Genomic DNA, 27,092 nt, shown 5'->3' with positions numbered 1-27,092 from the left:
CAACCCCGCTCCTCTCCTCTTCTGCCTCCGATTCTGGACTGCTTTCTGCCGCAGCCTCTTCCTGCTCACTAAAGCCTGTTACCTCTTCACCTTCTGACACCTCCTCCCCCCAGTCTGCTCCCTCTGACCACTCGTCGCCATCCCACCACCAATCCCTTAGCTCTGAGCCTTCTTCCCTTGGGGGTTCCTCAGCTGGTGCCTGTGACAACACCTCTGCCTCCAGCCAGTCCATGTTCACTTGTACTGTACAGTGAGAATGCACCCCAATGGAAAAAGCCAATGAAGAATCAACTCAATGTGTTTTTGTTTTTACTTGAAAACTGGTTTTAAATTTTGGCAGTTACAAACCTGTACACATTCTTTTTCTGTCTTTTTTTTCTTTTTTAGCAAAATAACACAAGACAATACTGCCAACAGCAAATATGAAAGACCGATGCATTTGCCGACGAGGGACCAGATCCACACGAAGTGATAAACTTCCCTTTGCATAAAGTTGTTGTGTAGTTGGAATAATGGCGGAACCTCAAATGCCTAAGTGAAACAGCATTAGAAAACATGTCTGTAATAGCATTTGTGCAAAGACCCATTCATCTGAAGGGGTGGGGTTCATTAGGAAGCAGTCTTAGAAACTGAGAGAAATGTTAATGAGAAACAGCTGATTCAAAGAAAAGTTACAGTACATTCTGAAGTGATTAAGAAGTGTTGTTTCCCCAACCTAGTCACCATTTTTTGTTGATTTTTCCATTACCTTAAATCTGACATTGATGAGTTTCTTCAGAATACATAAATGAACACGGGGAAAAAAAAGAAATTAAAAGCAACTTGATTGGCATCAAATATCTACAAAAGCCAGGTAATTCCAAAATTATTATGTACATTATTTTATAAACTTTTTTTTTAAAACACCAAAAACATACATCTTTTACAAACCAGCCTGCTTGCAACAGGTAAAATTTACAAGACAACTATCTTTCTTATACAGTGCTTCAAAAGAACTCCTTACATTTCCCAGACGACCCTCTCCAAATGCAGTTACTATGGGCTTGTAAAATTGTTCTGGAAACAACCCAGGTCTCTGATAATGACAGGATTTAGCTATACAGTGAGGGTTCAAATTTCCACCACCCGGTTCAAATTTATCCTTAACACTGCTGGTATCAAACCCTGGTTATGGCCTTGTAACACAACATTTGTAAATTATTGCTTTATTTAAAAAAACTACATGATGGGAATCATTTCATTTGCAGTACTCTCCAGTTGCCCCTCTCACATGTGAAGTAACAACAACGTCAGTGCCTTTTTGTTTGGTGCATAGCCTTGGAAACAGCAAGCTGAAAGTAACAGTCTGCAATGGACAAGCTTACAGTAAATTGCATTACAGATATGTCGGGTGTGAGGACAAGTGCCAAACAGGCAAAACCGTGATTACAAAATGATTTCAGAAACACCAAATGTTGCATCTTCATGAACATGCCTCCCACCTCCATTTCCTGATTTAAGGTCTTTCCGCAAACTATTTTTTGAAACTACAGTTCAATACAATAGCCCCGCTAAAAACTTCTTGCAGTTATTTCCCTCTAGAATCTGAAAACTCCCTTTAAATAAAAGCAGCCCACTAACTTGGTGGCAATGCCAAATTCTTTTGATGTTAATTCTTACCACGAGGAAACCAAAAGTCTGTGACCCTTGGTAGTATATGAATTCACCATCACAGACACCATGAGCTGCCGCCTGAACGGAAAGAGGTTTGGAGTCACAAATACCTCGTGGGCAATCCTTTCTTTGGATAGATTTGGTTTACTCTTTTGTTAGCGGGACGATCTTTTAACACTGAAAGCAGATCTGGGCAGCATATGACCCACAAAACGTCTCCAGGATGTCCTAGTCTACTACATGGAGGGAAGAGAGGTCAGAAATGTGGTTTTCCCTGCCTGGAGTCTGAAGTGCTTCAGGGTAGAATCCTACTTCCTCAGTCAGGCTACGGGCACATTCACACCACACATTAAAAAACAACGGCCACTTTACATAGTAATGGCTTCCTTCAAAGAATTCTGGTAGCTGTAGTTTGCAAAGGGTGCTGAGAGGAGGTCCCTGTTCCTCTAGCAGAACTACAACTCCTGGAGTGGGAGTTTAACAGTCAATCCCTCTCCTCAGGAATGGGATAGCTCTGGGAGGGGAAGAGGGGTCTCTTCAAGAACTCTCGGCACCCTTAACAAACTACAGCCCCCAGAATTCTTTGGGAGGAAAGCCATGACCATTTCTAGTAGCATCATAGTGCTTTAAATGTATTCTAGTGCAAATGTGGCCTGTGAGCCTTGCAAGACCAGCTCAAATTCAGTTGCTTTCAACTCAATCGAGTCATGGAACTTTCTTACAACTAACCTTTGCCACACGTCACTGGCACTAATCCAAACCGAAGACAAATCAGAAGCAGAAATGATGATTCACACAATGCATGCCCACTGTTTCTTCTGGATCGTGGCCAATGTTGTTAGGGATTTATTTATTTTTTAGCCTGGAGGATTAAGAGCGGAAACATGCTAGCAGGTCTGTGTGGGGTTAAGGAAGAGCCTAAATGAAAATATGGTGCATGGGTTAATGAATACAATTATTTCTGAGGTTTGCACAGCTGGACTTCCCCCCCTTGCATAAGTTGGACACCTGTATGGGCCGAGGGGGCAGAGAGCAGCTGGAGAAAAAAGAGAGAGGGGAGGAGAATGGTGGCTGCATAGGCTTTGGGAAGAAGGGGAAGGACCGAAAACTGCAGGGCTCCCACAGAGGGGAGGGCAGCTTAGGATGTGCAAGAATGGAAGATATTCCCTGCTCAGGAGCCAAGGCTCCCACCATGCTGCTAACTTTAGGCAGCGTTAAGAGTCCTTTGTGCGGAAGACTTGTAGAAAACAGGCGGGGGACACACCAAGTGCAGGGAATAGCAACGTTTCTCTTCTTGCTTGTGCATTAAGGGGTTCCCGCTTTTCAATTTATTTCCCTGTGTGACCCTGTTGATATGTCGCAGTAAAAAATAAAATATAAACCTAGATATTGAGCGCCCCTGGGAAACACAAGCTGGAATGCACCCTCTGTGAAGTGTAAACCAGGTTGGGATTATTTCACAATTACTTCGTGGTGGGGGGGCAAAGAGCAAAGGTCACTGGTTCAGTTGAAGAAAGGTTCAAAGTTCACGCGTGCAATAGCTGAAGCGACCCAACGCATACTGGGTGCAAAGTACGGCAGAACACCTCACTGCCCATCTGGCTATTGAAAAAGGAAGTTCAATTCTCCTGTCCCACCAGGACAATTCACACACACACACACACACACATATCAGTGAGCTTCTCCATCGAGGAAGCACCTCTGAGTCAGGAGACCCTTTTGGCCAGTGTTGGCCGCCCCTCGCTTGGAAGAACTGGTTTGAGTTTGGGAGACAAATTTGTCATTTAGCTGCTTCTTCACAACTGGCAGACAGGAAGTTCAAGTAATATCGCTTCCCACCCACCCTCCAAGAAAACACATCGGAGGTGGAGGGACTGAGAAAGCAAAGGTATCACAAATTTGTTACGTCCATGATATTCTTGAGGGGAAACTAAGAAAAATGTCCATTAATTTAACAGGAAGTATGGACAGGTCTATATTTATCAAAATATTTATATGGGTGATATATTTGCCTTGGCTCAAAACCCATTTTTAACAGATGTCTCAGTGCTCTATCCAGAACGTTTGCTGCGGTACAAATCTTTGCGATCATGCTCTTAAGAGAATGTGGGTAAAGGGGCAGTAAACATTGAATTACGAGCTCCACGATGTGGATTTCAGAGTCTCTTTGCTATTAAAAGTGTTACATGGCGGTTGTGTTGTTTATTCCTTCTTGTTGCTTTTAACCATTTTGACTGCTGGGTGGCAGCTTATGAACAATATTTCTCGTGGCAGAAAGAACTGGCTGCTGATTAGCTTAATGAAAGCTGAAACAATGAAGTTCGGTTCAGTCAGCAGAAAAGAAGAAGGGAAAAAAACCCAGTTCATGGAAGGGAAGCACTGGGAACACTCATTTAACGTCGTGTTGACAGAGAACTCGGCTAAGGCGGGGGCATGAAAAACCTGTTAGGGCATCTATTCATCCGTGACTCCACTCCAAGGGGAATGATTTATTCATTCCGTACCCTTCCTGGCTGGCTGAATTCTCTTAGCAAAGGAAGAGTGGCTTCCCCTCCCACCTTTAAACTGTATATAGGCAAAATAAAATAAATAAAAATTATTTTAAGAGATGGCAACATTTTGCAGCATTAAAGCAGGAGATGCAAATATGGCTGGGGAACACTTCCCCAGACCTCCACAATTTTCTAGTTTTTTTAAAAGAGCATGTGGATGAACGAAAAGTGGTGATGAATCCCAAAAAGCCTACAGTGGGTCTCGAGGGACCGAACACACCAAAATAAATAAATAAGTAAAAATAGTGTGGATGCCTTGGGAGTTTTTTTGCACAGACCACGTGTGGGATGCAGAAGCACGTCTTCAGCAGAGTTCCTTGCAAATCCTGCGTCCTTGGAGCATCTCTCAGCAGAGTGGCCAAGTGTGAAGGAGAGCAGGGCTCCCGAATCCTTTCACTGCTGTGCAGTGGCTGGAGTTTTTCTGGAGCTGCTGCTTACTCCTGCAAGGCAAGCTGCCCCAATCCTCCTTCTTTCCTGGAACTACAGGATGGTCAGTATGGTCTTAAGTACATTTCATCCTCATTTGATGACATCAAGGCACCGATTGCTACTAAGGAGTTGGTCTGGCAGTGTGTTAGCTCACCATCGTGCACAAGCCGAGGCAAAGTGACCCACTGGATTCAGCTGAGAGCATGCAGTGATTGTTGCAGATTCCACATGGTTTGCAGCAGATGGGATATCCCGCCACTCAGTGTCTCAACGTGGTGCCAAAGTATCTCTAAATCCCCTCTTGCTTTGGGGCTGGAGGAATAACTACGACCTGCAGATCAGATCCATTAAAATTAACAGACACAGCTAACTTAGATGCTTAAGTCTACCCTGCATGGGGCTAAAATTGGAAACAACTCTTAGAATACAAACACAGTCACTTTAACTACATCCATAACATGGCAGAAAGGGATCTTATTATGGACTACTGGTTTGGAAAGGATGTCCCTTTCCCCTCCTTAAAATTCAGATATACTTTGTGCAGCAGCAGCAGCCTTGGCACCTAATTCACTCTTATTTCTCACTTCACCCAAGTTCGACCCATGCAGCCACAGTTCTAGGACCCAGGAAATGAGTTTCAGCTTTTCTTGAATACTGCAAGTGCTTCAGCCTTGTAACACTTTTAATAGCATGATCCCCCACAAAGCTGGTTGGAGGAAAATTCAGTCTGCCACCACACAACAGGGAACCTCTATGCCTGGCAACAAACAAACAACGTCAACTCCAAGGAATCGAGAGCCTTCTCCAGCTACCAATTTTGGGAGGCAACCATTTGTTATCTCCTTGCACATGGTCATCACAGATTTCTCGACAGGGTTAAAAATGGGTTATGCTATATTTCCACCTTGCCCCATATACAGATCTATTTATTTATTTTTCTCAGCGAAAAGAAAGCCTTCTTGACAGTTAATGCTATGAATGGGACCAAACGACAGAAACAACGTCAACAAAAGAGGCTCCTTCACACTTGGGTCTGGTGGTGGGTCTCCACAAATGGAATGTGAACGTGGTGGTGGTCAAGGCGCAGCTCCTCAATGCTTTCATAGTCACTCATTGCCACCTCAGAGTCATCAAAGCCACAGCCCATAGAAACGTCAGACGACGATGCGTCCAGGGAATTGTGTAAGGACAAGGGCTTCTTGGCCAGACTATTGTTCTCTGCGTTTGGTCCTGGGCCAACGCCAAAAGTACTAAACTCGTTCCCAGTCTGAGACCCGCCGTTGTCCATCTCGTTGGGGAACTGGTGTGGAGGGAGGTACTGGCTCGGGTGGAACTGTGGCCGTCGCCTGCAATCCGGGCTAAGTGTGCCGGCCATGGAGACCGGCTGGGATGAAGGAAGGGCTTCGTACTGGTCTGGGTAATCCTCCGGGAGAGGAGGCGGCAACTGGTCCTGGTTTAAAAACTCCTCATCCTGCGGAGGAGGGTAGTCGCTGTCAATATCGTAGCCGCCAAGGTAGTAGTCTGTTTCCAGCTCCCTTGTGCTCCCGTGATGCACTGAGCTGCCATCTGTTGTCTCATAATTGGGCACCTCCTCAATGTCAGATAGTCGAGCGCTCGGCATCCAATCAGAGGTGTCCCAGTGATAAGCTGCAGAAGGAAACAAACCCACAGTGAATGGGGAGGGAGGCGTAAGTCTTGGAAGAGAGGCGGCCAATGGCATGCACCCGGCATGAAGCAAATCCCCACTGGGTCCGAGCATAATGAAGCTGTATATGCAAAAAAAAATAGCTGGCATGCATCACTGTTGTTTTGCTTTTTAAAACCCTGGCCAACCATGCTTTGGCCCAAGTGGAGAGAAGCGATATAACGTCACGACGACAACCAATGCAACACAGCCAAGTTTATGTTAGAAAGGAAGAGTCTGAGAAATAAATTTAAAATGCTGAAAACCCAACATAAGGTTCCACGCATGGGAGGTGAGCATCAAACTGTTAGCGCAGAACGCAAATATATACATTAATAGAAGTCAGCATGCTCTTGCTGCTGCATTCTTTTCCAAGATCTTGGTCTGGGGAGGGAAAGCAAAATTACACAGGCACACAAAATAAATAGGCAGAGATGAAAAAGAACCAACAAATCCCTGGAAGAAAAATAAAAACGAAATGCCACCCCTCCCCCGCCTTGGGCACCAAAAATATATACATGCTCAGACATGCAGAACGTGGGCATAGCGTGATCTAAAAGGTGAAGGCCGAACTGAGTGTATTAGTAATGTGTTAAAACTCCGGCCTTTGGGACCCCCCCTCCACATTCCCACGAATTGCAGCAGGCAGGTATGTGTCACCTCTGTTGTAGTTCTGTCCTTGATCCATATCAGTCACTGTTAAATACAAAGTGGGAGAAAAAGCAACACTGGAAACTCTCAGGCCTGCACATTGCAGAAAAATCTCACATTGCTTCTAAAACACATCTGACTTAAAAGTATTACGAAAAGCGCTTTTAAGCAAAGCTTCAGTTTAAGGTTTATCTTTTTAAAAAGCAAATAAATCTGATTTTTCTAGGCAGAAGTCAATCGACAAAATCACTTTACGTCTAATCATTACGACTATAGTTATCTGAATGAAACATGCAAAGCTGACTCAAGCACATAGCTTTAACACAAACAAAAAAACCCTATGCAGTTTTTTCCCCTCTCTCTTAAAATTTGCGAAGTATGCTTTATCTCTCTCTTGCTCACTGTGAAACAGAAAAAAAAATAAGAATCTACCATTCTCAGGGCCGGTTCAAACAAATCTGGGCCCAAGTACGCTCAGATACCACGGTGAGAGGCACGGTATAACAACCTGAACAGAACAGAATAGAAAGGCAGTCAATTGGGCCACCGGAAGCAAATACGACAGAGCCCTCTCCTAGCTAGAAAGAGGAGACTTTCCATATGGAGCGTGGAACGAGGCCGGGGGAAGCAAACAGCCTGGGTTCCTTCTCTGCCTTTATTGTAGGGTCTGCTAAGGATAAGCCGCCATGGTGGGGTGCTGCTGAACTCCCAACACCGAAGTCACTGTTACTTACTGGGATGGAGTAAGGCAGGTGGCAGCAACCTCAGAGCCATGTGGGCACTTTGGTGGAGCCAATCCCTTGCTTCCACTGGTGCATCCCCCCTGTGCCAACTTTGCTGCCACCCTGCTCCACCCCAGTAAGTGGTAGGGTGTGAGGGAGGTCCCCAGAATCCACCCCACTATCTCGGCGGCTCCAGATACCAAGTCCGACTGCTGGCCCAGGTTGTTGCTATCTGTCCTTAGGGCTCAAGCAGACTTCCTTTTGCACCACACATTCCAGGCACTATAAAGCTCTGTGTCTGGGAGGTTTGGTTTCGTCCCCATGCTTTACCCAGGAAAACCTTGAATCGGAGCAAACGGCAATCCACAGAAAAGCCGACTGCCGTTCACTCTGCTTCGTTGGTAAAAGGTGGGTTTTCCCAGGGAAAGCACGGGGACAAAAAACCAAAGACACAGCTTGGAAACAAGAGCTCTAAAGCCCAGATATATGCCTAGAAACATGGGACGAAAAGAAGGCTGGAGGAGCCCTTAGTAGCAGATTGCATCTCTCCAGGCTTTCTTTCAGGCAGCAGTCTTTCTTAGCCTACCTAGAGGTGGCAGGGATTGAACCTGGGACCTTTCACATTCAAACTACGTTTCTGAGCACAATTCAAAGTGTTGGTGCTGACCTTTAAAGCCCTAAACGGCCTCGGTCCAGTATGTCTGAAGGAGCGTCTCCATCCCCATCATTCTACCCGGACACTGAGGTCCAGCGCCAAGGGATCTCTGGCGGTTCCCTCACTGCGAGAAGCCAAGTTACAGGGAACCAGGCAGAGGGCCTTCTCGGTAGTGGCGCCTGCCCTGTGGAACACCCTCCCACCAGATGTCAAAGAGAAGAACAACTATCTGACTTTAGGAGGACATCTGAAGGCAGCCCTGTTTAGGGAAGCTTTTAATGTTTGACGCATTACTGTATTTTAATATTTTGTTTGAAGCCACCCAGAGTGGCTGGGGAAGCCCAGCCAGATGGGCGGGGTATAAAGAATATATTATTATTATTATTAGCTTGTTCTGTACTGCTGAGCTGTGCAGTTTTTTCTGCAGGAATGCAAATAAGCACATCATATCCCAATATAGGGTTGCCATTCTGCCGTTGGCAACAGTGTCTGGGCGAAAATCGGCAAAACATCTGGGAAAATCCGGACGCATGGCAGCCCAACAGCCTTGAGCAAAATTAGAAAAGCTCAACAACTTTGCCCAAAAAAGAAAAAGCAAAAAAGGCGCAACAATCTTTCTGTCCAGACTTTCACTGTTTGGAATATGGCAACCCTATCATAATAGGTTAACAGCAAGAGGGATTTAAAGGCATAGGATGGAAAGAAGCCAGAAAGTAGGCTGTCCTTTTGGAGAAAGGGTACTTATGATGCAGCTCTAATAGGACTTTTTATTATTATTATCGGGAGATATGACCTGAACAAATTGTTCAGGGCAAACCTTCTGAAATCAATGGACATAATAATTCATTTCTACTCTTAACAAAACTTAGGTGGAAGCAACCCTACGTTTTTCAACTATGGAGCCCAGAAGTTTACTTTTTATTGTTTTTTAAAAAGAAGGTACGGAGCAGTCTTTGGGGCAGAACTGCAGTGAAATTTATTTTGGGGAGAAAAAGACTTTCCCCCTGGAACGCTAACCCTGCAGAAGCTTGGTGAAGCATGGGATCCTTTCAGAAGATAGCATTTTGTGATATGTTTGGACCACGTCTCCTGTGATTATCATTTAAAGGCTTTACTTAATTATAAAGGCCGAAGTGGAACACGACAGAACTGGGCTGTCCTGGGTGCAGAAATTCCTCAAGCCCCAGCTGGGGAACCCGAGGTTCTGGCCAGGATTTGAGCTGGGGCAAATTCTGGCAAAACAAAAACAAAAAACCTCAATCTCTGCATTCCTCACACGGGAGCTTTGATGGCAATGAAAGATGAACTGAAACGAGGCGAGCGAGATGGTCGGCAGAAGGAAAACCCTTTTTTTCGTGACCAGTGGTTACAGCTCAGGTAGCACTGTCTGAACCGGCCCTGACTGCTCCAAAAGAACAAAACAAAAAACTGACTCAAAAGCATTGCATTGAGAGGAAATGAGGACCGTTTCTGGGTCACTGGTTTTATGCCCATACCCCACTCAGCGCGGAGGTACCGCGCGTCTTAGTGCATGCCTATATGGACAGTTTATATTTATGCTACACAGCAGAACCTCACTAACCTCCTCACTTGCCCACCATGCAGTTCAAAAGGACTTCCCTTCCTTTCCCACGTTGAAGCAAGATTTATGCAAGCAAGGTGTTGTGGACATGCTGCCATCTGCCTTATTGCAGGGCAGATTTGAGGGTAAACCATACGCGGAACGAGTCTGCCCCTGCAGCTTGATGGAGGAAGAAACTGTCATGCCTTGTTACGCTGCCGTTTCTACGGGGATATACGCTCGGTATTTATTATCCCTGCTATGCAAAAATCTCCAAATGAATCTGAACTTCAGTGTCTAAAATCCCTGGTAGAGGACAAGGATCCTGAGATCACGTTAAGGGTCGCCAAATTCTGTGCAATTGCCATAAAACTTAGGGAACAAGCTGTGCTATCACAATGATTAAGGCCTTAAATGATAAATTTAGGTTATATGTTAGTGACTAAGTTTTAATTTATAAATTTTTAAACTGTTGCTATATCTGTATTGCCCCTGTTATACCTAATAGCAAATTTAAATGTATCCCTATTGTGTTTTATGACTTTCTTGATATTTTATGTGGGCTGGAACTGGTCTGCGACCGAAATAATAAAATTAATTCAAGGTCTTGTGGATCCATCAAATGCAGAATATTTCACTGTAGGGACTACAGGGACTATGGCCACCTAATTCTTGAATGTCTTCTTTCATAAATCGGTTTTGTCCTGTTTACACACATGGTGCATGGGCAATTCACATTAAAACACCTATTTCTAATGGCATTTTCTCATAAAACCTGCAATTCTAAAATGTTTTCACTCAGAAAGCATCTCTATTAAAAATAGCATGTACAAATGCATATTGTTTTAAGTCATGACCAGATGGATGGGAGGTGGCCTGCTCCTGATGGGTTACACTCCACCTGAAGGATCAGCTAGTCAGCTTGCAGGTACTTCTGGACCCCTTGTTGTCACTTGAGGCTCAGGCGGCCTCAGTGGCGCAGAGTGCCTTCCATCAGCTTCAGCTGGTGGCCTATCTACACCCCTAACGGGACAGGGACAGCCTAACTTCTGTCGTCTATGATCTGGTAACCTCCAGGTTAGATTACTGCAATACGTCACACATGGGGCTGCCTCTGAAGATGGTTCAGAACCTTCAGCTGGGGCAGAATTCAGCAGCCAGGGGCAAGGCGGTTTAAGCATGTAATCCTGATTCTGGCCTGACTGCACTGGCTGCCAAATAGTTCCCAGGCCCAATTCAAAGTGCTGTTTTTTTTTACCTATAAAGCCTTAACACAGCTCAGAACTGCAATACTTCAAGGATCGCCTCTCTCCATATGAACTATACCCTGCACTCATTATCCGAGGCCCTAATGAATCTCTGAGGCCCCCTCCATGAGAGGTCCAGAAGGTGGCAACATGGGAACGGGCCTTTTCTGCGGTGGCTCCTTGATTGTGGAATGCTCTCCCCAGAGAGGCTTGTCTGGTGGGTTCACCACAAATCTTTAGGTAGCCAGGTGCAAACTTTTTCTCTTCTCCTTGGCCTTTGGCTAATTAAATGACCTATAGCCTTTTAAACTGTGTGCGTGTGAGGGGGTTTGTGTGTTACTGTTTTGTCTGTTATTATGGTATATGTTCCTGTGCTTTTATATTGTAAACCACCCTGTGATCCTCAGAAGAAACGTGGCATATGAATTTAATAAATAAAATAAAAAATAAATGGAATGAATTGCATTGCAAAAATAAAAATCTGAAGCACAGCTTTGCTTCGATCAGTATATTAGTCCAGGAGGCGCAAAGCAGGTCAACGGATGCTGGAATTTGCAAAGAACCAATTAATCAAACTTCTTTTTTTCACATCAGGCCCATGGGCTGTGCCCCAAGCTGAGGTTGGGTTCAAACTAAACTGGGGATTATTATTCTTATTTATTCAATTTATATACCGCCCTTTATCAAAAGATCCCAGGGTGGTATGGTCCTCCAAACAAATATTCCTGCTTGGATCTCCTGGTTCATTTTTACTTTTAACATTGCTAGTTAGGGACATAGTTGGGTTTAGGGACTTTGGGGGGAAAAGAAAAGATTTTGTTAATAGAGAAAACTGCAATCTAGATTATTATTATTATTATTATTATTATTATTATTATTATTATTAAAAAGCTCCTTTATGCTAAACCAGAACATTGGTCCACTTAGCCCAGTATCATTTACTCTGACAGAGTCAGCTCTTTAAAGTTTCAAGCAAGGATCTTTCTCAGCTGTACTTCCTGAGACCATTCAACGGGACAAGCTGTGTATTAATCCTGAGGCCTTCTGCATTCAAAGCATATGCTCTACCTGGCAGACATCCAAGATGAAACGGCTTCCAAATCAGGCCTTTTGAGCAGGTGTGATCGCAACTGGAAAGCTTATCATGGCTGGGAGAAGCAGCCCAACGGGATATCAATGCTAAGGCAGGGACCTCAGCCTAAAAGCAAGCGGCCAATTCTAAAGGAGCTTTCTTGAGATGGTCTGAAAGAGATTCTATTTTTGCAGAAGATGGCCCTAGCAAAGAACGAAGCTCTTTCCAGCTGGACTATACTATACCAGCTTCTTAATCCTGCCCACCGCGTTAGGATTTGCACTATGCTGAAGTTATCTTTGGCAGGCAGAGGCGTCTGGGATTGGACGTTTGGTATCTGGGGGATAGAGAAAGCAACTTCTGGTCCTGGGTTCAAACCTCGCCGGTAACACAACTGCATGAAGTAGCCTGAAGCCAGAGGGGAGGAAGCTTTTTCAGTCCAAGGTTGACAGGGGCAGGGGCTAGAGGTAAAAGTGGATGAAACAACAATTGCAATTTTTCTCATTTGCACAGCACTCTGGTCTCTACATGCACCTGTCCATATACCACATCCATAAGAGCAAGAGGCATGATCAGAGTTCATGGACAAAATTCAGCCAGGTAAACAAACTCGGGGGCAAAGCAGGGCTAGTGAGGGTTGTGGCTTGGGGAGAGGAGGTGTGGCTTAGGGAGAGGAGGTGTGGCTTGGGGAGAGGAGGTGTGGCTTAGGGAGAGGGGTGTGGCTTGGGGAGAGGAGGTGTGGCTTAGGGAGAGGGGGTGTGGCTTGGGGAGCGTTCCAAGGGCCAGTCACAGAGGCCTGGACTGCATTTGGCCTCTGGGCCAGAAACTTCCCAGCTCCATCTTAGGCAAACCACTGTTTCTCAGTCTCTGCCAGCTATAAGCAGAAGACAGCATGGTTGGCTTATTTTACAAGGTGATTTAAATTACGCTTTTTGAGGAAGCGGGGTCTGCCCCATTAAAAAATTGGCTAAATTTGGCTAAACAAGTTGGCTCCACAAAAACGTGAAGTTTTGCTCTTTGTGTATTGTTTATTTACCACGGTGTCACTGTGCTTTGGATAAGCTAGCAATGCGCCTGATGCCGCAGCATCTTGTCAAATCCATTTTTTCTTTGGGGATGCTTTCTGACAACGTAATCCCTCTGGGACCATTAGGACTGTAAAAGACACTGCATGTTGGGGTGGGAGGGGCGAACCAAACCGCAAACCCGCTCTCCTCCTAAACACTGACTCTCTGATGTCAACAAAAGTCATAATAATGAACTGCTTGCCTTCCTCCCAGGCCACCCCTCTCCCCACCTTAAAGACCTTGCTTATTCGTCATACGAAATCGTTTGCTGCGGCCTGGCTAGTTAGGGTGAGTTAATGAGTTTCTGCTGTGGCTTTTCACACAGAAGAACAAAACGGAAAAACGACGACGCGGCAATTCAGGAGAAATAGTTTTAAAAAATGATTAAATACCTTCATTTTCTATATTGTCAACTACGTTGTTGACAAGCTGTATGACAGTCACTATGGAAGCTTGTGGGAGAAGGAGAGCAGAAATAAAGGGAAGGGTAGCTTCATGTTAGTATTTATAACACACAACGTTCTAAGGCTACCAATATTAAATTCTCACAGCGCAGACAGGTTTGCTGGGACCAGGGGTGGGTGAGGGAAGTCTATGGGCATGGGAAGGGGAGGCGGTGGCATTAATAAATTATGCAGCGGCTTGAAGGACATTTCAAATTTAGATAATCCCATACAATTCCACCCCCCCAACAGAAAAGCAAATGGGGATACATTCAAAGGCAGTACTTTCAGAAAGCTCATATGCAGTGATGAATATCAGTTCCTGGATTGTCCAGCAGATTCAATTAACCAGGAGAGTATCTTGCCTACCTGACACTAATCTCTAATTAATCCTCACTTAAAGGCCTCCAAAGGCAAGCTGCTATCCTCCTGGCGACCATTATCTTTTTAGGCAATCACAAGGATATGAGATGGTGTGAAAGTCTTTTGGTCTAAATCTTTTTTCCAATAAGAACGCTTTCACTTTATTATACTGTGCCTACGAGAACAAAGCCCTGGTGGGGGAAACGAACAAATCGAGCAGTCTTAATTAAAAGATCATCACCGAATAGCTTTCGTTGAAGGCAGGGCAAACCAAAGTCGTGCCCTGCAGATGTTGGGGGCTACCACTCCAATCAACCCTAGCTAGCATGGCCAATCACCATGGTTGAGGAGAGTTGGTGGTCTAAAACATCAGGCTACCCTTGGTTTAAGGAACTGGCTTAAAAAATCCAGAAACTGTTATAGATCAAAGATGGCCACTAGGGGCATCAACGGATGGGGGGGGGGGGCTGACGGCCACCTCAAAAATTTTCAGGGAGAGGGCTGGGCTGCCTCAAAATTCTGCGGCGGCCACAAGTGCTTGCAGCACAACATGCTCACCTCACTCGCACGTGCATGAGTGACGTCAGCATGTTGCACGACATGTGCGCATGCTGCGCCGGTCTCCTTAATTGTGGGGGCAAGTCGGCATGCTTAATGGCCACATTTTCAGCATTGGGGCTGCCACATTTTCACCAGCTTTGTAGAAGAGGGACATTTCATCTCAGAAGCAACCGGGTGAAGAACTGATGGACTCCTTATCTGTGTCATATAGCAACATACTGAGCCAGACAACTGGAGTTCCACCTAGTCCAGTATTCCCTACTCGGACCAGAAGTGGCTCTCTTGGTTCTCAGATGGAGTTCTTTTCCAACGACTGAGACCTGATCCTTTAACCCAGTGATGGCCAAACGTGGCCCTCCAGCTGTTTTGGGACCACAACTCCTGTTATGTACTGAGTTGAATAGGATCCTAAAAGCAGCAGTCTGATTGGTCCTAGGATTCAGAATGCAGTAGTCTGATTGGTCCTAGAACAATAGGATTCAGAATGCAGCAGTCTGATTGGTCCTAGAACAATAGGATCCAGAATGCAGCAGTCTGATTGGTCCTAGAACAATAGGATCCAGAATGCAGCAGTCTGATTGGTCCACAGGAGCCACCCAATCCAGCTCCAGGTGGAAGTGAATCCGCAACCTGATTGGCCTACAGGAAAATCCTGGAATTAGCCAGTCACGTGGGGCCCATTGTGTAAATAATGTATATAAAGCAGACATTCTGGGAGAACTTCCATTCCTCCCCACCACTATGAGCTGAATAAAGAGCATGAAATCCACTCTCGACTCCTAGTATATTTCAACTGCCATCACCTCTAGCTCACAGGACCAGTGGTAAGGGGTGACGGGAACTGTAGTCCCAAAACAGCTGGAGGGCCAAGTTTGGCCATCAACACTTTAAACAAATGCAGAATTTTAAATCTTCTGCATGCAGAACGTGTGCTCTGCCACTGATCTGAATTTGTAAGATTTTAAAATATCCTCTCTTGTGATGATTATTTTGTAGTAGTTTGTAAAAAAAGTATTTATACCAGAATAGCCGTCTTCAGCATAGCAAACTTTAGGGAAAGCATGGACTGTTCTTTAAGTCAGTTACCTCTGACTTAAGTCAGTTACCTCTGGCACATAGCTGTGCACAACTGATCGTGCTCCTTTCCCCTTCAGCTAGGAGCCATTCCATGAGAATCTGTACTACAGAGTGGACACACCATGCTATTTAGCATCTCAGTTATCCACATCACAAGAAAGTCTGGTAGAACACCAGTATACATATAATACACTCTTGGTGATAAGTGAGGGGGTTAAAATAGTATGCCATTACCATTATCATCGCCCGAGTCGGACTGGTAAGAACTGAGGGACTGGACTTCAGAGTTGCTGCCTTTATTGCTGCCCGAAAAACAGGTCACCTCTTCCACGTCATCAAGTCCTTTGCCTAGACATACAAAAGAAAGGAAGGAAAGGAAATTGGTGGGGCACAAATCTTTACTGAATCTAACAATGTGCAATCAAAGCTACTTCAACTATTATTACTACTGTTGTTATATTCAATATATTTACGTCCTGCCCATTCCTGCCAAGTTGGAATTCAAGGCGGTTTACAACATTTAAACTAATTAATTATAAGAAACAACCCAGCTTAAAAGATTTTAAAAATAAAAATCTCTCCTTCGTGCTCTTTTCACCCCTTTCTGCTGCCTTATCTGCTAAAGGTAAAGAGAAAGGCAGCGGGAATATTTGGAAGGCTGGTGGTGGCAGAATTCTGACATCCAGATGTGGCCCAAAGGCTGGCAATTAATAACCCCCATTTTAGTGAAAAGGTTTGTGCATCTGCCTCACCACAAAAATGTGAGTTGTTTTCAGACTACTCCATGTGCAGCCGTAATGCACTCCCCGTTTATCCTTTCATGTTGTATATTTTTAGGTTGTGAAGGTGAGGGCATTATTCTCTCTTGATCTGCAAGCCACTCTGACAGCCATGGTGGGAATAAATTAATGACTGAATGAAGTAAGAAATAGGGGGCGGGGAGAGCCCTGCAATCCACATGTTTAGAAAGCTGGCATGAGCTTGACTTTGTGGTTTTGACTTTCTGTAAGTTATGCTAGAAAATGCAACCTGTGCTGCTGATAGTGTGACTCATGCAATACATTGGCAATCAATCTACACAGAACAATAATTATACATACTTTATCATTGTCTACAACTTTATGAACATCTATCTACAACTCCACTAGCATCTCTCGGTATTGTGAATAACACCGAACTTACCTTTTGTTGGTATCTTCATGAACTTATCTAAAAGACTGAGTTAAGCATTTGAAAAATCTACTGAAACCAGACATTATAAGTTCATTTTAAGCTGGGTAGTTCGCAAGTCTCTGTGGCTTTGTTTAATGTTTTGTATTTTTCTCAGAAGGTAGATAAAGTATGTACAATTATTGTTTTCTGTAAGTTATGGCTGCAAAATTTCTAGTGATAATTTTATTGCTTCTGTCTTGTTCGCAAGCCACTTTTGAGGTTTCTTCCTACAATCGAAGCAGTATACAAAATTTCGTGAAACCAATAAATGTGCCTCTGCCTAAACCACTCACTTTCAGTGCCGTTTTCCCAGGTCTTCCTGATGGAGTCGCAGTCGGAACGGCACGGAGACACAGCAGGAAGGTTGGGGGCCACACTGCACACGACGACTCCTCGCCTGGCTGTCAGGATCCGAGGAGACTCTGGGTGGAATGTTGTCATCTCCTGATGTTCCACCCCGAGCCCATCAACGATCTTGTCCAAATTGTTCCTTGAGTCGCTCTGGAAGCAAGGGGTGTAGGCCATGGGCCTCACGGGGACCTGAGGTGGCCCCACCTCCTGATAAATATTGCGGCCATCCCCGCTGTTCCTCATGTTTTTGAACTGAATCCCATTGCTCTTGTGAAGCAGAGCGGCAGTCGCCGGGTCTTGCACCAAGGTGATGTTGTTGCGGGAGTAGTTCTTCCTGAACACTTTCTTGCGGAACACTACGAAAAGGACGACCAACAGGAATATGACGAAAAGCACGACAGCGATGCCGATGAGCTCCTCTTTGCCCACGTAAGAATGGCCGGCTTGGATGTTTGGGACGACCACCGGTCTCAGCCCACAGTGTTGCCCCATGTATCCCGGAGTGCAGTTGCATAGAAAGGACCCAAATACGTTGACGCAAGAGCCGCCATTCTCGCACTCTTCTCTCTCGCATTCGTTAATATCCTCCTCACACCTGAAGGGGGGGGAAAAGTAGGGGTGAAATCAGAGGCCACAAGTGGCCCTCTAGGAGCACCTCTGCCACCATCCATCAGCCCGGACACTGAGATCCAGCATAGAGGTCCTTCTGGCGGTTCCCTCCCTGTGAGAAGTGAGGTTACAGGGAACCGGGCAGAGGGCCTTCTCGGTAGTGGCGCCCGCCCTGTGGAATGCCCTCCCATTAGATGTCAAGGAGATAAACAACTATCTGACTTTTAGAAGACATTTGAAGGCAGCCCTGAATAGAGAAGTTTGATATTTTACTGTGGTAATGTGTTTCACTTGTTGGAAGTCGGACAACCCAGTCAGATTGGGACAACTGAGTCAGGATTATCCCCAGGCCACACACCACTCTGAGCCCATCTCCTTCCCCTTGATTGTTTTCTCATGTGCCCTCAGATCATTACTTTATACACAGAGCAAAGGGCTGAGTTAGGCCAGCCTTCTTCAGATGATGTCCTCCTGAACTTTGGACTACAACTCCCATCTTCCCTGACCATTGGCTATCCTGATTGAGGACGATGGGAACTGTAGTCCAAATCATCTGGAGGGAACCGAGTTGGGGAAGGCTGAGTTAGGCCAATGGTCCTCATTGCGCTTACTTGCATGAACTCTTGAAGGTTTATTTCCCACTTTGCTACAAGATGATGTCGTTTACCGGCGATGCTGGACCCGTAACCTAGGTGCATAGTACCGCATGACCTCCAACACCTCTCCAGGCAGCACAAGCATCAAACTTACGTCAATCCCGTTAACCCGCTCTTGCAGTTGCAGATGAAAGCGTTGCCAATGGGATCGCACGAGCCTCCGTTGCGACAAGGATTTGGAAAGCAGGCAGTGATCTCTGACTCGCAGTTTCGCCCGGTGAACTGAGAGAGACAACTGCACTGGTAACCTAAGGTGTTTAAAAACAAACAAACAAACAAACAAACACACAAATCAAAGATTGCTCTCCAAACATGATACAGTACAGTTTGCCTATTAGCATTCGTAAGTGGGGCTTTATTTCCCCCTAGTGGCTGGCTTAAGAATGTGGCTCTTTTTGGAGCCATAAAAATCTGCAGCTTTCAGTTGCAAGGTCTGAGGAACAACTTCCCATGTTACGTTGTTTAAACATAATCTCTATTGAAGCAAAACGTCATGTCTGAATGACCTTAGGCGACAACGGTTTTAGAGATCCCATGTTGAGCGCAATCTTTTTTTAACAAAGAGGTTGAAGGACATTTAAGCTTAATATAAAAGAAGACCAATGGGGTGAGTTTTTTAAATTAAAAAAACCCAGTGTTTCTTTAACACTATCACAGAGTAGCCATTCTTATGGATAATAGCTTACCCATCTTATTGCAATGCTCTTTCTCCACAAGAGGAGTGGGGAACTTGCAGCCCCCCATGTATTGCTGGATTCCAGCTCCCATCAGCCTCCGCGAACCTGGTAAATGGTCCGGAATGATGGCAGTTGTGGGTCAACAACACTTGTAGGGCCACAGGTTACCTGTACCTGTTCTATAACACGCCTATTTAAGTTGTGATCTTCTCCCTAAGCTGAATGCTGTTTTTGCAGGTCTCGATTTAATGTTCTGGTGAGCCATGTATGGGAGGGGGGTGGGCTATATTTGGCTTAGTAAGGGTCACAAGCTGGGTCCAGCAGATGAACTGGGGGATTCTCCACACTACACTTGATCTTAGCCAAAAGGCCGAGAAGCGATGAACTGGGGGATTCTCAAAAGCGATTCCAAGAATGCCTTTCAGTTTGGAATGTGCTGCTTGATATTGCTGTTGGTGGAAGGTAAAAAGCAAGGGAGAACCAGTTTAAAATTGAATGCAAATTCTAGTCGACGCACACGCTGAATTTCGCAGCTACGTGAAATACAGGAGCTGATTTCATCATCATGTGTGAATGAAAAGTGAGAGAAGCTTCAGTGGCCGCAAACAAGTGCCATCAACTACTTGCACAGCTGGTTCTGTATTTGGCAGGTGGTGCGTGTTTGCAATGTACAAAAAGGATATTGTGCGGAATGTTAAATGCCACCTGCAACTTTTCTGGCAATGGGTGATATCTCGGTAAGTCATACTCGGAGTTAAACCCACTGGAACCAATGGACGTAATCGCACAATGCCCAAAATATTTCCCCGACATGACAAAAATAAGCACTGCCGATCCATCAGTAGAAACAGGTTAATTTGACTGAAGGCAATGCATAAATGAGTATCCCTTCAATATGGTTTCAAGAGATATTTCATCTTTTATCTCTCAAACTGCACAGAAGCTGATGAAGTTACAACAGTGTCTTACACAGGAATAACAAACAGGTCTTGATTCAGTTATTTCATCCTTTCTGCTGAAAACAAATGAACTTAAGGGCTTAAATCCACAAACCAGCTAGCTGGAGAACTCTGAATTAAGTATCCTTTAATTCCATCAAGCAACCAAATAAAATGCTTTGGTTTAAATCTTTTCTGAAAGGTAAACAGAGGCTTCCTTTCTGAAGTGGAATAAATGAATACCTTTGCTTCCTGCGTGCTATTTTTGGGCTGGTTCATACATGACATTATTTATTTGTTTGCACCTTAGATGTACTCTTGACTAGATGAAGCGTGAACAACAAGAGAAGAGAAGAAACTTGTGTTTACAGACATGTGTACTCTTGCATTAGGGGGCAGCGGAGTTTTAGAAATTAGACGTTTCTGAATTCTGATATAAACTGATATGTGAACCTGAGGTTAGATATCCATTGGCTGTTGGATTTATTTATTTTTAATGTTCCAACAAAATTCTCATCTTAAAAAAAAAGCATTAAAATGATGTTTAAAAACAAATGCTTGGAATCACGGAATCATAGAGTTGGAAAGGGACCCCCAGGGGTCATCTAGTCCAGCCCCCTTGCCATGTAGGAATCTCAGCTCAAGCATCCCTGGCACATGGCCATCCAACCTCTGCTTAAAAACCTCCAAGGAAGGAGAGTGGGCTTTTTTTTTAAAAAAAATGCATTATTCTGAGGGAAAACCTGTTTTTATTTTTGCCCCTCTAAATCTAACATTTTACACGAGGGACTTTTAAAAGCAACATTTGCAGATTAATGTGGAAATGGGGACAGAACAGACTATGGGACTCAGTTCCAGAGAGGAGGCTGTGATCGTCACCAACCTGGATGGCTTTATAGAGGGCTGGCCAAATTCAGGGGCAGGGTGGGCTTTCAATGGCTACTAGCACAATGGCCATGTTTTGCCTCTACTGTCAGAGACAATATGCCTCTGGATACCCCAGTTGCTGGGGATTGCAGGTGGGCAGAGTCTACTGTGCTGCTGTCCTGCTGCAGGATGCTGGACTAGGCAGGCCATTGGCAGGCTCCTCTTATGACATGTGTTATAAGAATTTTAAGGTCTTAGATATATAATAAATGTTCATAAATGTACCAAGCAAACACGTATATATATATATATAAACCACATGTCTGGAGCAGCACAGGAAGACAGTCCTGAAACCATTTTGACTCCCAAGCTGACCAAATGTTTCTCTGCAAAGGAGGGAGGAGGTGAAAAAACCTTCCTTGTTACAGGAATTTAGTAAGAAATGGCCAGACTACCAGGAAAGGCAATCAGATTAGGCATTATCAGACAACATGGCAGACAGGAAAAACAACAACATTCAAATTTCTGTTGTAGACCACCTTTTCTGTGATGTAGGTATGATGTTTGTGGGGGGGGTGGTCTTGGGTTACACCCCTTCTGTGATATATGTATGATGTATGTAGGGATGGTCTTGAGCTCCAGGGAAGGGAATTTAAAATGTCTATATAAGGGCAGGCACACTTTTGTTGTGTGTGGGGAGCACCCTGTTGCAACAGCTTTAATAAAGATCAGGCTTACTAGCTGCTTTGCTTCTCAATATTCTCTGGTTGGCCTCTGTTATTTTCTCCTACCAAATAGGGAACCCACGTAAGGACTCTATACTGTGGTACCTTGGATTACAGACGCTTCAGGTTACAGACGCTTCGGGTTACAGACTCCACTAGCCCAGAAATAGTATCTCGGGTTAAGAACTTTGCTTCAGGATGAGAACAGAAATTGTGCTGTGGCGGCGCAGCAGCAGCGGGAGGCCCCATTAGCTAAAGTGGTACCTCAGGTTAAGAACAGTTTCAGGTTAAGAACGGACCTCCAGAATGAATTAAGTTCTTAACCCGAGGTACCACTGTAGGGGCTTCTTGGATACCCCATAAGGGGAAAAGGGCAGATTTTGTTAACAACACATGTCCCTGGTTCACAGTGACTGAGTAATGTGCGGAAAGGCCTTCAGTCCCGTTCTACCGTGGCTGCCGCCAGCATCTCTTCCGGCAAACACAATCCTCTGCCACACACGGCTGCAGTTTGAGGGCATCTGACAAAGTGCAGAGACTTTGCACCCAGCCCCATTTAATTACGTATGCTCTTTTTAATGTGCAGAGGATCTCTTGGGCTAACAAATTTATTTTGCCTTGGAACTGGGGGCGGGAGAGGAAAGGAAAAAAAGAGTGGCCACATCGATGTCACAGCAGATTGCTTTATAGATTGGCTGGCGCATAGTTAGGGCCCATTGCTTTAGAATTATGGCACCATAACAATCCTTTATTTACATATACTGCTGAGACAGTGAAAAAAAAAACCCCGAGCAAATAGATTTCCTAACGAGAGAAAAAGAGAGCGAGCCTGCATGCTGAAATATCCCCCCAGGGTGTTCGTTTTCCAGCGGCAGCAGCAGCAACAAGGAACGCATGGAGGCCTAAGTAGCTTTGGAGCAGAGAATGGAGAGGCAAACCATTTCACTGCAGAGCTGTTTATATGCCTCTCATAATAAAATGAACCCATCATTTGAAGATGTATTCACGCAGCCCATTCCCCTCCCAGTAGCCAATGTAAAATTTGAAATATCTAACTCTGCCTGGGGGGAGGACAGAAGGCGGAAATTATCCTAAAGTGATTTGTTAGAAAGGTTTCAATTTGCACATCACGCTATTTGCTGACTGGTCGTGTAAATAGACTCCAGCGAAATCAATAGGAAGAGGAGCCTGGTTTCCTCCTTTTACTTAGTTTATTCATGCGGCGAACGCTTGACCTAATTTATTATACGCCGTCCAAGTTAAAGTTAGGCATTTGTTTTATCCTCACTCCCCAGGGACGTAAATAATCTTGTTTAGCAATTTCCTTGAAAGCTTCTACATCTTTTGAATTATTACCCTTCTTTCCTTGCTGGGTCCTGCTACGGGCTCTCTTTCCTCAACCTCCTATTTGCAGATAAAGAGCCATTAAACATACAAGTTAGCCCCAACATGCGCCCTGATGCCTCATATTAAATTCCAAGCCTGCTGTCTTTACTTGTTTAATGTGCTAAAGCTTTTACATTCACTACCTTTCAGCTCTCTGGGCACCATCTTCAGTTCAGCTGACGTGCCCTCAAGCTCACTCCCCGCTAAACCAAAGCAAACGAGAAAGGAGTCAGTGTTAATATTCGTACCGCACAGGGATTTTCTGAACCAAACGGGGAAGAACTACTGAGATTGGGAATCAGGGTCATGCAGGACGGCTACTGAGCAGCGTCCTGGCAAATGCTGAAATGTCCCCTGAACCTCCACAGCATATGATAGCTCAGTTGGTTGGAGCGTGGTGCTGATGATACCAAGGTTGCAGGTTCAATCCCCAATAAAGGGCAGCTGCATATTCCTGCATGGCAACTCTGATTCTATGGTTTCCTGCATCCCTGTGCGGGAGAAGTGTCCTGTGTACAGCAACAGTCTGAGAAGGGCTCCTGGACGGGTCAATCGACAGATGGGAGAGGAAATGCAGGTCATGGGGAATTCAAATTCAGTTCCTAGGTGGTTCAGGATGTGAATGCCCTCTCGTGGGCCAAGACTCAGGGCCAATCTGGACACTGCAACAAATTGCATATTTTGCGTGCCCCATGTCTAGGCAAAGCATTGATGTCATAATATCTGAAGAGCTATTCCTCCTAATAGGGAACCTAAGTGGTGAGTGCCAACAGAATTGGAGCCAATACGAGACCACTGAGAAGGAAGAGGGAGGCATCAAGGGAACCCCAAAATTTGCAACAGTAGAAAACTAAGGGGGAAACTCCTCCTTCCCCAGTAGCTGAATGAGGACTGCTCATGTTCAGTAGCCGTGTAAAGTTGATTGCAAGCTGGAGGAGAAAAAATGGTGGGGAATTGGGGAGTGATTTCCTGCTTTAGTTCCCTGCATCTTACTCATATCCTGCAGAACAGCGCAGTTGGCTGCCCGGAACCCTGAAGAGGAGCACTCTCCTCTTAGAGGGGAGGATAGGCAGCCATGTTTAGTTGCAGGTCCCAGGTGTATAAGTGAGATGAGCAACGTTCAGTTGCACATCCAGCTTGTGACTCTTATCTACGCAAGTTTCCCTTTGTGATATTGCGGCAGACGACAAACTGGAAATGCGAAACAGTTGCATCTGTCACTGTGCACCTGCAGACACACCTTAGGCTCGCACGAGGATGCATCAGCACAGTGGAATCCTGAGTGCTTGGGCTTGCACTGCAGCCTAAAGCAAGAATCATGGAATTGCAGAGTTGGAAGGGACCCTGACGGTCTTCTAGTCCAACCCCCTGCAATGCAGGAACTTTAGCGAAATTCAGAAGCTCAGAAGGCATTCTCAGACAAAGAAATAATAAGCATATGTATGCATGTAGGTGTGTGTGTGTATATTTCTGTGATTAACAAAACAGAGATTTTATTTTTGTGGCAAAACATTTCCGCCTTCATCAGTGTGTGTGTTTCTTTTTTAATCAGAGCAGCTGACGAAGGTGGAAAGGGAAACGTTTTGCCATATAAATATCTGTTTTGTTAATCACAGTAACGTACGTATATATTATTTTAGTGATGAACCAAATTCCCAAAGGGATCAAGAGCAAGTTTGTGTGAAGAGCTGTTTGATGCTTAGCTCTCTATCTCTCTATTTGTGGGGCAATCCTATCTCAGGGATGTTTTTGATTAGGACAAGGGAGCTATTGGGTCTGTCTGAGGTCACGATTCTATGGACCAGTTCACATTTAAAGTGACCCGCAAACAGCAGCCAGGCAGAGGAAGGTCATTTGTAAGAATTGTACATATACAGTGGTACCTCTGGTTAAGAACATATTCGTTCCGGAGGTCCCTTCTTAACCAGAAACTGTTCTTAACCTGAGGTACCACTTTAGCTAATGGGGCCTCCTGCTGCAGCTGTGCCACTGGCGTGCTATTTCTGCTCTCATCCTGAAATAAAGTTCTTAACCCGAGGTACTACTTCCAGGTTAGCGGAGTCTGTAACCTGAAGTGTTTGTAACCCGAAGCGTTTGTAACTCAAGGTACCACTGTACTTCCACTTCTTCCGGGATACAGTGGACCCTCTGGATACGGATTTAATTTGTTCTGGGGGTCCGTGAGCACCCCGAAAAATCTGTAACCAGAGGTGCCGCTTCTGCACATGGTGTGATACAGCACTTTTATGCATGCGCGTGGCACGCAGAGTACTTCTGGGCATGCGGCAAAACCCAAAAAATACTTCTGGGTTTGCCGCTTTCGCAACCCGGAGACTACGTATCCAGAGAGGTACGTAACCCGAGGGTCCACTGTATATGTTTGCAGCAGCTAGATGTGGCACTTCCATTTGGGTGTATTCATTCTTATGCGGGCCTCCTCTGCTGCTACAAACTCAGTTGTGACCCAGCCTACTCGGCTCCAGAAATGTTTCCACACAGCCTGCCATAATGGCCGAACGACCCGACAATGCTATTGATCAGAGCTGCAAGGGACGCAGCAAGATGTTGCTAATTGAAATGAGGCAAATTATTAAGCTGGTAGTTCTGTGCCAAGAAGGAAGCAGAGGCTGTTTCCAAGCCATTCCTTAGTTCAACAAAACCTCTTTCTGTCTCAACACCGCCCCCCGCCCCCAAACGGTGACTGCTGGCATGAGAAACTTAAAGCTCAACTAATCTCCCTCCCCGCCACCTCTGGAAATGTAAGGCTGAATGCAAGATATTCACCACCAGATGGCACACTCAGACAAGTCCCTCCATTCTGGCAAGGGCTCCTCTCACAGGCATCCGGATACAGCACACAGCCCAGCTTCAGCTCTGTAAGGCCGACCACTTCTGCAAAGCTGCTGCGCTTGTTCTGCAACGGCAGCTCGTTGTTGTTGAGGACGACGGAGTCCAAGCAGCCCTGGAAGCCGCTCGAGACCTGCGTCGCTCTCTTGTCCGTCAGGCTCCGGACGTTGTCCACCTGCACCTGGGCGCCGAAGTAAACTGAGCTGTCGGTGCTGAGCGTCTGGAAGTAGAGCGGGGCTTTGCGGCGCTCCACGTAGCTGTCGTCGAGCGACAGGCTGGTGAAATTCCGGTTCAGCTCCAGGAAGACCGAGTGCCAGCTCCCATCATTAACAGCTCTGCCGGAAATCCCCAAGATGCCCGGGCCGGTTCCACAGTCCAGCTGGAACCACAGTTTGCCATCCACGATCTGCAACGGGAAAGCGGAAATGTCAGGACAATGAAGGTCCGCGTGCCCTTAGATTTGTTACGTAATGCAATGTGGTCAGCATCAGCAGTGTGCGCAAACATTCTGCTGTTATTGATTGCAGCAGGATGGTGGTTACATTTAAGTGAGCTTATACCTGCAAAGTACAGGCATCTCCCCACTTACATATGTGTTGCTGGGAAATAAATAAATAGGTTCACACCTGGAAATGGTGAAAGAGAGCTGGAGGGTCCTCTTGGCTCATGAGAAGACCCTCCCTGGAGCCCAAAGAGGATGCCAGTGAGAATGGAGGAAGCCCCAAACAGACCAGAGGTGCAGCGGGGCTTTGTTTACATTGCTCAGCCTAACAGTTGATGTGTGGGGTAGTGCAGCAGCAACAGTCCCTTTCCCACACGTCATCCAGCCTCCTGCCGGCCCCAGGGCTTCAATTCTAGTTGTGGATATTTTTGGAAACAGTACTTTTTGTATTGATTGGAGAGAGAGCGGCAGAGAGGGTGTTTAAAGGGCTCTCCCCACTTTACGCAATTTCACTTATGCGTGTGGGGGCCTGGAACATAACTCCCACATTAACTGGGGACGGGGATGTGCCTGCATTCTACACCAGCAACTTCTGTGCATTAGGTTGCTTAGGGATATATTCACATGTACTGATCGGTGCAGGAC

The 27,092-nt window shown here is 45.4% G+C and overlaps 1 protein-coding gene across 1 annotated transcript in view; it reads right to left on the bottom strand.

Annotated features, from left to right (window-relative positions):
- Positions 1-292: 292 nt before the first annotated feature.
- The window catches only part of FAT3 (FAT atypical cadherin 3), a 450,350-nt gene continuing 423,550 nt past the window's right edge, over positions 293-27,092 (bottom strand). Inside the window, 7 exon segments of the mRNA XM_081860894.1 lie at positions 293-6,281; positions 6,979-7,014; positions 13,686-13,745; positions 15,972-16,085; positions 17,243-17,895; positions 18,660-18,813; positions 25,943-26,411. Of these exon segments, the coding sequence (XP_081717020.1) occupies positions 5,656-6,281; positions 6,979-7,014; positions 13,686-13,745; positions 15,972-16,085; positions 17,243-17,895; positions 18,660-18,813; positions 25,943-26,411 (2,112 nt within the window). The 3' untranslated portion in view covers positions 293-5,655.

Source organism: Podarcis erhardii (genome assembly GCF_964252035.2).
Source record: "Podarcis erhardii genome assembly, chromosome: 4".
Taxonomy (NCBI): domain Eukaryota; kingdom Metazoa; phylum Chordata; class Lepidosauria; order Squamata; family Lacertidae; genus Podarcis; species Podarcis erhardii.
The sequence above is the reverse complement of the archived record's forward strand: the minus strand, read 5'-3'. Positions and strand labels throughout refer to the sequence as shown.